Source organism: Oncorhynchus clarkii, chromosome 20 (assembly GCF_045791955.1).
Source record: "Oncorhynchus clarkii lewisi isolate Uvic-CL-2024 chromosome 20, UVic_Ocla_1.0, whole genome shotgun sequence".
Taxonomy (NCBI): Eukaryota; Metazoa; Chordata; class Actinopteri; order Salmoniformes; family Salmonidae; genus Oncorhynchus; species Oncorhynchus clarkii.
In genome coordinates, this window is record NC_092166.1 from 69,134,805 (window position 1) to 69,145,067 (window position 10,263).

At 41.8% G+C, this 10,263-nt stretch overlaps 2 protein-coding genes across 3 annotated transcripts; both read left to right on the forward strand.

The window, feature by feature from the left end:
* The first annotated feature begins 536 nt into the window (after positions 1-536).
* LOC139376809 (proteasome subunit beta type-1) lies at positions 537-2,917 on the forward strand. Its single transcript, XM_071119744.1, has 6 exons — positions 537-747; positions 1,118-1,225; positions 1,667-1,748; positions 1,894-2,023; positions 2,182-2,288; positions 2,580-2,917. Exons 1-6 carry the CDS (start codon positions 647-649, stop codon positions 2,763-2,765), a joined length of 714 nt encoding a protein of 237 aa, XP_070975845.1. The 5' UTR covers positions 537-646; the 3' UTR covers positions 2,766-2,917.
* A 2,868-nt stretch (positions 2,918-5,785) lies between these two features.
* Positions 5,786-9,074, forward strand: LOC139375672 (TATA-box-binding protein-like). 2 transcript variants are annotated; one of them, XM_071117476.1, is made up of 8 exons: positions 5,786-5,891; positions 6,496-6,601; positions 6,712-7,037; positions 7,187-7,274; positions 7,465-7,556; positions 7,645-7,812; positions 7,994-8,088; positions 8,179-9,074. In XM_071117476.1, exons 2-8 carry the CDS (start codon positions 6,551-6,553, stop codon positions 8,256-8,258), a joined length of 900 nt encoding a protein of 299 aa, XP_070973577.1. In that variant the 5' UTR covers positions 5,786-5,891; positions 6,496-6,550; the 3' UTR covers positions 8,259-9,074. The 2 variants fall into 2 exon arrangements, with proteins under 2 accessions (XP_070973577.1, XP_070973578.1); XM_071117477.1 differs by having other exon boundaries at positions 5,802-5,891; positions 6,421-6,601.
* Positions 9,075-10,263: the final 1,189 nt, after the last annotated feature.

Consider the following 10,263-nt stretch of genomic DNA (forward strand, 5'->3'; position numbering starts at 1 on the left):
TAAGGTAGAGGTAATATGATCTTTAACTAGCCTCTCAAGCACTTCATGATGACAGAAGTGAGTGCTACAGGGCGATAGTCATTTAGTTCCGTTACGTTTGCTTTCTTTGGTACAGGAACAATGGTGGACATCTTGAAGCAAGTAGGGACAGCAGACTGGGATAGGGAGAGATCGACAGGGAGAAATTTTGGGAGATAAGGATTTTACATCTGAAGACTTGCAAGGGGTACTGGCACCGGAAGACAGCCTGCCGTCCCAGGCTCCCCTTGAGCTTGTGTCAGCTCTGTTTTATTTTTATCAGAAAAGTTGTTTGATTAAATTATATTTAGATTTTTTGGGGTAGTAGTTGAGTAGTTTTAGTTTGTTCAGTTTTTTGTGAATTCTGTTTCCATGCCGCACACTAAATGGTGTGAACAACAATATACAGAAGAAGAAGAATGTTGAGTTCACACCCATGTTCTGGTCGACAGTTGAGTTGCATTTACCCATGACTCCAGCCAGAAGATGGTAGGAAAGACACGTTTTTGTTTTGCAGGTTGTTGAAGAAGAAGAAGCATATCCGTTCGCCATATTGCAGTGATACAGCGATATTTCTCACTTGTCTTTGGGAAGCTGAAGGCTTTGCGTTTCCTCGTTAACCGGCACAATGTTTGCGACACAAGTTTATGGAGATAATGGGAAAATGAAGGAATATCACTATACTGGACCAGTAGAGCACCGATTCTCTCCATATTCCTTTAACGGAGGGTAAGCATGAATGTCCAACTAGCAAATCTTAGCAAGTTACCGTGAACTAGCTAATGCTGTTGTGCAGTCAGAACGGACAGTGATCGAATATAAGTTAGTGTCTGACTAAATGTGCCCATGAAGCAAATAACTAACACTTAACTAATCGAGATCACTTTTAGCTAGTTACGTGAACAACAGACTTCGCTACCTACATGTTTAGTTTCGATTTCAGTTAGCATACGTTCGCTAGTATCTGACGCTAACAGTAGTTAGACTAGTTTCTTTATAGCTAGCTACTTATGTCACGGAGCTGATTAATGTTTTGCCAAAACTAACTTGTTTGTCAGGGAGCTTCAAAGTCTTAACATAGTTTGTATTGTGCTTCCAGGACTGTGCTTGCTGTTGCCGGTGAAGACTTTGCCATTGTGGCCTCTGACACCCGTTTGAGTGAAGGCTATTCAATCCACAGCCGTGACTCTCCAAAATGCTACAAGTTGTAAGTCAAACACACACTATTGTATTTCCAAGGATGAGCGAAGGCACATTGTCAGATGGTGTGGTTTAACTCCACTAACTGGCTTACTATTTCTACGTTTAATCAGGCAGTCAAATTCTCCACAAATATTTTTCAGAAATTGGTCTTTTGACCTATCAGATTAGTTCTGAAAGAGCTTGCTGTGAAAATATCTGATGTGATTGGTCAAACTAGCAATTAGAGGGGAAAATATAATAATTGGGCTGCCTGTCTAAACACAGCCTAAGTGACTCATCAATGTCTTATGTATTGACACAGATGACACTTCTATATGCAGTCTTGGTAAAACAAAAACATTTTAAATGGTGGTGGATACTGCTTGTGAACATCATAATACATTGGATGTAAATCAATATTCAACCTCTAAATGCTGTTACTAATACAGTTTTTCATTTATCACAGGACAGATACAACTGTCATAGGATGCAGTGGATTCCATGGAGATTGCTTGACTCTTACTAAAATCATTGATGCAAGATTAAAGGTGAGATCATCTTGGGCTTGAGACTGTTTCACTTTCATTCATAAATGTTACTTTAAAAATAGTTCGCTAAGCTGAAAGTTATGGAATACTGCTGTACACTAAGTTAGCATTTGTAAATGTTTCATTTTCAAACACATATTTGTAGATGTACAAGCACTCCAACAACAAGTGCATGACAAGTGGAGCGATTGCAGCCATGCTGTCAACAATCCTGTACGGTAGAAGATTCTTCCCCTACTACGTTTACAACATCATCGGTGGCTTGGATGAGGAGGGTATGTCTCCTGCTCTATTTCTGTTATTACTATAATCACAATGCTTGGCTAATTTTCCATGTAATTTATTCACTGCATATTTTTTAGTTTTTTTTAATCCACTTCTAGTTCAATATGTATTACTCTCCTAACTGAATTGGATTGTTTTTGCTTTTCAGGTAAAGGAGCTGTTTATAGTTTTGACCCAGTGGGATCCTATCAGAGAGACACATACAAAGCTGGAGGCTCAGCGAGTGCTATGCTGCAACCTCTGCTTGACAACCAGGTAAAGAAACAAAGGGGCATAAGTTCAGCATCACTATCTTTTAAGGACTTTGTTCCCCCTGAAGCACCTCTGTCCAATGGATTGTACTGCAATCCAACAGCACAATATGACTTGAATGTTTGTGTGTTTAAAAGAAAAAAGGGAAAAAAAGTGATGTATTATTTGGCGGTTTCAAGGCAACTCTAGACATTCTAGTGGCCTAATTGATACTGTATTGGTTCGGAACAAACCAGTTCTTGGTTTCTGTATAGCCCCTTATCGTCTTTGTCTTTATTCTTAATTTACAATCAGATTGGATTCAAGAACATGGAGGGTGTGCAGCACCTGCCCCTGAGCCAGGAGAAGGCTGTGCAGCTGGTCAAAGATGTCTTCATCTCCGCTGCTGAGAGAGATGTGTACACCGGGGATGCCCTCAGGATCTGCATCGTCACCAAGGATGGCATCAAAGAAGAGACAGTCCCTCTCAGGAAGGACTGAACAACCTGCCGCTGTCAACCTCCCACTTTTGTCTGTATTTTTCATATTTTGGACCGATCTCCTGCTTTTCTTTTTACATTCTTGCTGAAGAAAAATGTTCCCTGTAGTTAATTTTGTCTGACCATTTTTATTAAACATTAAATGTTTGAAAATGTATTTGATTACAATGATTACAACTGTTTAGAAAAACCAACAAACACAGTGTATAAAACATTAGGAACACCTTCCTAATATTAAGTTGCACCCTGTTTTGCCCTCAGAACAGGCTCAATTTGTTGAGGCATGGACTCTACAAGGTGTTGAAAGCGTTCCACAGGGATGCTGGCCCATGTTGATTCAATGCTTCTCACAGTTGTATTAAGTTGGCTGGATGTCCTTTGGGTGGTGGACCATTCTTGATATGGATAGGAAACTGTTGAGCGTGGAAACCCTGCAGTGTTGTAGTTCTTGACACACTCAAACCAGTGCGCATGGCACCTACTACAATACCCCAGTTCAAAGGCACTTAATAATTTGTCTTGCCCATTCACCCTCTGAATGGGGCACAATCCATGTCTCAAAGCTTTAAAATCCTTCATTAACCTCTCCTCCCCTTCATCTACACCAGGGCTGCCCAACCCTCTTCCTGGAGATCTACTGTCCTGTGGGTTTTCAGTCCAACCCTAATTTAACACCTGATTCTACTAATTAGCTGCTCAACCAGACCTTAACTAGCTGGATCGGATATGCTAAATTAGGGTTGGACTGAAACTACATGACAGATTTCCGAGAAGAGGGTTAGGCAGCCTTGATCTACACTGAAGTGGATGTAACAGTTGGCATCATAGCTTTCACTTGGTCAGTCTGTCATGGAAAGAGCAGGTGTTCCTAATGTTTTGTACACAGTGTATATGCCATTGGTCCCATGATTGGAATTGGCTCCTTTAGAAGAGAGTTGGTTAAGGCTCGCAATAATACTTTTTGCCAAATAGGGGTGTTTACAACTGTAGAGATTGAGTTTGGACATTCAGAACTGGATCCACAACCCCGCTGTGCCATAACTGTCCAGACCTATTTGTGGTAATATTTTCATACGCAACTCCTCAGAGGTGTACTACACATTAAAACCCCTATGCAGCCAGGGGAATGCTTCTGACAAAGAACAGAAACCAGGGATTATTCTTCTGCTGCCACCAATGTAATTGAGGGGCAACTGCAGAAGAAGGGGTTGAACCAGTGACCATGTGGATCAAGGCATGTGCACTACAACCTGTGCCATAAAAGCAAAAATCCTATCTAAGCATGCTCAGGCCAGGAAGACTACACATGGGTCAGGATAAAGATGAGTCTGGCAGGAGTGAAGATTTTGGAAAAAGTGGACCCTTGCCTTTTGGCTGATCCATTTGTAGTTTCAAGGTGGGTGAAAACAGTTACTGCTGTGGAATCGGTGAGGGGAACCAGAAGTGGTCTTGTGGTGATTGTGTTTCTGCTGGTCAGAGGGAGCAGGTGCTCTGTGCTAAATGAATGGGGGCAAGAGACGTGAATTGTTTTGCTCTCAAGAAAAGGGTGCCATTAAAATGAGTGATTGCTGGGGTAGCGGTAAATGTGAAAGCTGACCAACCGAATGGGAAGATTCCCAGTGTTTGTGATGCTCCTCGTTTGGTGTGACGCAGACCGGGTGGTGTGAGTGGAGAAAGAGTCATTGTCGGTTCTTTTGAGTTTTGATGTTGAGTCTGCCTGACAAAGTGATGTTATGATATATAAGTTATCCTGTATGGGGTGGGTATAATTTGTGGAACGTTCCAACAGGAATCTGTTCCAAAAACGTCTTAAAGTACAAAGTTGCTAACAAACAATGTATACAAAGTAGCATAATCAATTCACCTAGCTAACTAGCTGCCGAATCACCACGTAGCTTATTGTTAATGTTTGTCCATAGGCTACCAGAGACATTTTTCGAGAATTAACGTGGTGAGTGAAAACTTAATGAAATAGCCCCCTCCCTACCCGGAATCTTATTCGGCCGCTATACAACTCTGTATACGTTGTTTGTTGGCAACCTTCTTATTTACAAAGTTTTTGGAACATATTCCTGTTGGAACGTTCCACAAATTACACCCACCCTCCTGTACGAGCTTTTGTACCAAATACATTACGCTGTTACAGGTGCCAAGTTTATGGGCATGTGGCAGCAGTGTGGAGGAGGGAGGTTCCTAGGTGTGCAGAAGGGCATGAGACAAACGAATGTGTAGCATTGGGGAAAGTAGTGGTGAGTGTTAATTGTAGGGGTGCCCATGTGGCTGGGGATCAGAAATGTCCCGTGCGAGAAGCTGGTTGAGGTTTCCAGGGTTAGAATAGTGCAGAAGTTGTCATATACTGAGGCAGTGAAGAAAGTAGAGAAAGGTTAAGGGGGAGGGAGAGGAGTGCTGTGAGTATTAGATCTGTACCAGTACAGAGGGATAAACCAACAAGTGATATATGTTTCAGGAAGATTGGATTTTTGGCATTTATAGCAATGGTTATCAACTGTACTGCAGGGATGGAACGTAGTCACAGAAAATAGGTTGTGGTGGCAGCTGCAAAAGGTATGTGTGTGTGTGAGACTTGACATCAAAAGATTTATGTGATGTTTTAATTGGTAGTGTCCCATTCTTTCAGGCTGTTGGTCTCAAGTAGGGCTAAATAGATAGAAAGTGGAGTATTTTTATAAAAAATAAAACAAATGTTAGTGTACTGTTAGACGGTAGGGTATTTTTTTAATTTTTAATTTTGTTATTATTTTTTTAAGGGAAGTGTAAGGGCCTACGCCAGTCTAGTAGGTGGCGGTAATGCAAAATGTATTGGATGCCAACCGCCGTTAAATTTAATCAAAGACTACACACGCTCAGGCCAAGAAAATATATTATCTTTTATTTTTTCTTGAACAGCACTTTCTGTTTTTGATTTGGGGGAACTGTGCCCTTGTACCATGTCAGAGAAAATAATCAAGAATGTATTAGGAACCCGCGGTTAAACCTCATCGGAAAAGGCTTAGGAACTTTGACACCGGAAGTGGTCACTGATGTCGCTGTTTAGTGCATGAACAAGTGCATGAATCCGTGGAACCATCAGCTAGCAAAAGCTCCTTTGAATGTTATAGAGACGGGGGTGAGTATTTGACATATTTACGGAGTCCCTTCTCAACACAACAGCATCACTTAGTGAGCAAAACACTAACGACCACACGAGTGTTGCCATGGCAGTAGCTAGCTTGCGTTGGCTAACGTAACTACTACGCTAACCTGGTCAACTGCAAGTCAGGTGCGAAATTTGCGCCAAACTGTTTTTTTACGTTCACACGAAGTTGCAGGGTTTCTGTAAACAAAAGCATACATTGCAAAGTTGCATTGAATTTCAATGCGTGGTGTTAAAGTGCTAGATAGCTATGTTAAAGTTCGCGCGCCACTGTAGCGGTAGCTAACTTAGTTAACGTTTGTTAGCTGACTGTCTGGCTGCAAAGGTTAACTAATTAGATAAATTAGCTGTCTATAGTTAGTTAGGTACTGCTGCCATTATGTGGTCTAGTTGAGTGATTGGTCAAGTTTCCATTGACAAGTGTTTGCCACCGATTTCCCCTGTCTCAATGCTTAGCCAACTTTCTGTATGTGATTTGTCTGTTCTTTCTGGTCAAAAGAAGCGATCTAAGGGGTTCGCTGCTACGCTCTGCTATTGCGATTCATGACTTGTCGAAATTATCAATCCTACTCCTCAGAGAATTGCAGGCCTTTGAGACGGCCAGTCAAGTGAACGCTTCATAATTTGAGGACATGGAGCAGAACAACAGTTTGCCTCCTTTCCAGGGTCTTGCCTCCCCTCAGGTAACAAATTTGAGTGAGACGTTATTGTTGTCAACACAGGAACAACATTGCTCAAATGTTTTTAGATTCAACTAGCCTAATTGAGAGATTTGTTCTTCCATCTGTCAAAGGGGGCAATGACTCCTGGTATGCCCATTTTCAGCCCCATGATGCCCTATGGCAGTGGTCTGACTCCCCAACCTGTCACGAACACAAACAGCCTGTCTCTCCTGGAAGAGCAGCAGCGGCAACAACAGCAGCAGCAGGCTTCGGCCCAGCAGGCTGGGGTGCCAGGGGGTTTGGGACAGACACCACAGCTTTATCACTCCCAAACGGTCACCACCACCACACTGCCAGGAAACACTCCCCTCTACACCGCTACACCGCTAACCCCCATGACACCCATCACACCTGCCACTCCTGCCTCTGAGAGTTCTGGGATTGTCCCTCAGTTACAGTAAGTGTTCCTGAACAGTTCATTAGTCTCCTGTACTCCTATAAAGCTGAAATACAAGAAGCTAATAGATGAAGGTGAATAGTGATGGGACCATATCAACAGCGAGAATCTCCATCCTGATGGCATGGTTTATTTCCTTTTGTTTTTAGGAACATCGTATCCACTGTGAACTTGGGCTGCAAACTTGACTTGAAAACAATAGCACTGCGAGCTAGAAATGCTGAGTACAACCCCAAGGTAAGCATAAATTGTTATTCTTCATTTGCACAAATCATTGTCAGGGCCCAGGGAAAGGTGAAATAGGACCAGGCTAAAATGTAACTAGAATAAGCCCACAAGGCATGTTGCTTCAGGTCTGAGAATGTCCCACCAAGACACTGTTCTATTGACAAAATGTTAAACTTTCTCAACTGTTCTTGTCTTACAGCGATTTGCTGCTGTAATCATGAGAATACGAGAGCCAAGAACAACTGCACTTATCTTCAGTTCTGGAAAAATGGTTTGCACGGGAGCCAAAAGGTTATTATCTTTTTTTTTTAAAGAACACAAAACATGTCAAAACAAAATCTGTTTAAAGACCTCCTCATGCTCTCCCCTACCCCTTTAGTGAAGAGCAGTCCCGCTTGGCGGCCAGGAAATACGCCAGAGTTGTGCAGAAGTTGGGCTTCCCAGCCAAATTTCTTGATTTCAAGATTCAGAACATGGTGGGCAGCTGTGACGTCAAATTCCCCATTCGGTTAGAGGGACTTGTACTAACTCACCAACAGTTCAGCAGGTTTGTCATATTCACTACTGCAAAATTAAAGCCTGTAATATCTGATGGGATGCATTCTTATACTGGTAATTCTGCCATATTTTGTACATTGTTTATAATACTAAGATTGGTATTTTAAAGTGATTTAGTACTGGGAGCAAAGATTAGAAGTAGGCCTAATTTGTTTCCCTTATTTTTCCAGTTATGAACCTGAGTTGTTCCCTGGGCTAATCTACAGAATGATCAAACCCAGAATTGTCCTGCTGATATTCGTTTCAGGCAAAGTTGTATTAACAGGTGAGGTTTTTCTCCCTTTCCTAATAACATAGAGTAAGGGCATTTGTTGTCAAATGTAACTTTACTATCCCTTTTGCTGCTTATTTCAAGGTGCAAAGGTCAGAGGAGAAATTTATGAAGCATTTGAAAACATCTACCCCATCTTGAAAGGATTCAGGAAGACGACGTAAATATTTATGCCTGCAATCTTTTTTATTTTATTTTTTTAATAGTCACAGGGGAACTTGCTCTGTTGTGACCCGTTACATTGGGACTCTGAACCTGTACATTTTAATCGGCAAGTCGGGGACCCCTCCTAATCACCTTAATGGTGATTTGATACTAGGGGAAATGCTGTATTTTAGCAGTTTTATTTGTTTTTAAATGACTCTCTTGCTTGATATTAAATGAGGCAGTCTGACTGACAATTTCTTTTTATTGAAGCATTTAATTTTTCTAATGTAGGTTTTAAGATGTTATCCTATCATTTCTCAGTGCATGTTTGTCCACACAACCCTACAAGCAGACATTCAAGATTCCTAACCTTATTCTTTAAATGGTTTTTACAGTCAAGTTAACTGTTATGAATAATCTCCAGATTGAATGTTATTTAGGATTGTGTTGCAAGGCTTACCAATTTGTCATTATTACGACTATATTTTGTACATATTCCATTTTGATAACTCTTTGCTTCTGAAGTCAAGAAAATGGTGTAACGTGGAGTGGAACATTCATCATGCAACCTTGTGCATCTGAGTTTTATTAGTAACTATGTACCTCGGATGTCTTTTCTCATTCAGTTTTTGGTCATTTTAAGTGCTATTTAAGAACAGTCATGTTTTAATGCTAAAATAGACAAATCATTTCACCGTGGATTTTGTTTCAATAGTTGATACGTACTGTATATTTGGTCTACCAACTAAGCACACGTAAGCAGTCAGTCATTATGTTCTTGTTTTAAATGTTATTTTGCCCCATTGTGCACAATTAAATATTCACTTATCCAATTGTGATCTCCCTCGTTAAAGCTTTTATCAGGGTATGCAAGATTATGAACTAGTCATAATTTCACCTGATTCATCAAATGTTATTGGACATGCGTGTTTAGCGAAATGCTTGTTTCTAGCTCCAACAGTGCAGTAATATCTAACAATACACACTTCTAAATAGAGGAATGGAATTAGGAATATATAAATATTTGGACAAGCAATGTCAGCGTGGCATAGACTAGATGCAGTATAATAGAATACAGTATAGACATGAGATGGGAATGCAAAATATGTAAACATTATTAGTGACTGTTCCATTATTAAAGTGGCCAGTGATGTCAAGTCTTCATAAAGGGCAGTACCCTGAAATGTGCTAGTGATAGCTGTTTAACAGGTTGATGGCCTTGAGAGAGTGCTGTTTCTCGGTCCCAGCTTTGATGAACCTGTACTGACCTCGCCTTCTGGATGATAGTGGGGTGAACAGGCAGTGGCTCGGGTGGTTGTTGTCCTTTATCTTTTTGGCCTTCCTGTGACATTGAGTGTTGTAAGTGTCCTGGAGGACAGGTAGTGTGCCCCTGGTGATGCGCTGGGCAGACTGCACCACTCTCTGGAGAGCCCTCCGGTTGCGGGCGGTGATACGAGTGGCACAGCAGTCTAAGGCACTGCATCTCAGTGCTAGAGGCGTTACTACAGACCCGGGTTCGATTCAAGGCTGTATCACAACCGGCATTGATTGGGAGTCCTATCAGGTGGCACACAATTGGCCCAGCGTCATCCGGGTTAGGGTTGGCCTTGGTAGGTCTTCATTGTAAATAAGAATTTGTTCATAACTGACTTGCATCTATAAAAGTTTGAGGGTTTTAGGTGCCAAGCCAAATTTCTTCAGTCTCCTGAGCCTTCCACTGCAATCCTGTCAATGTGGATAGGGGTGTGTGTTCCCTCTGCGGTTTCTGGAAGTCCACGATAGGCTCCTTTGCTTTGTTGACGTTGAGAGGTTATTTTCATTGCACCGCATACCCAGGGCCCTCACCACCTCCCTGTGGTGCTGTCTCGTCATTGTTGGTAATCAGGCCTACTACTGTTGTCGTCAAACTTGTTGATTGAGTTGGAGGCGTACGTGAACAGGGAGTACAGGAGGGGGCTGAGCACACACTCTTGTGGAGCCCCAGTGAAGTGGAGGTGTTTCCTATCTTCACCACCATGGGGT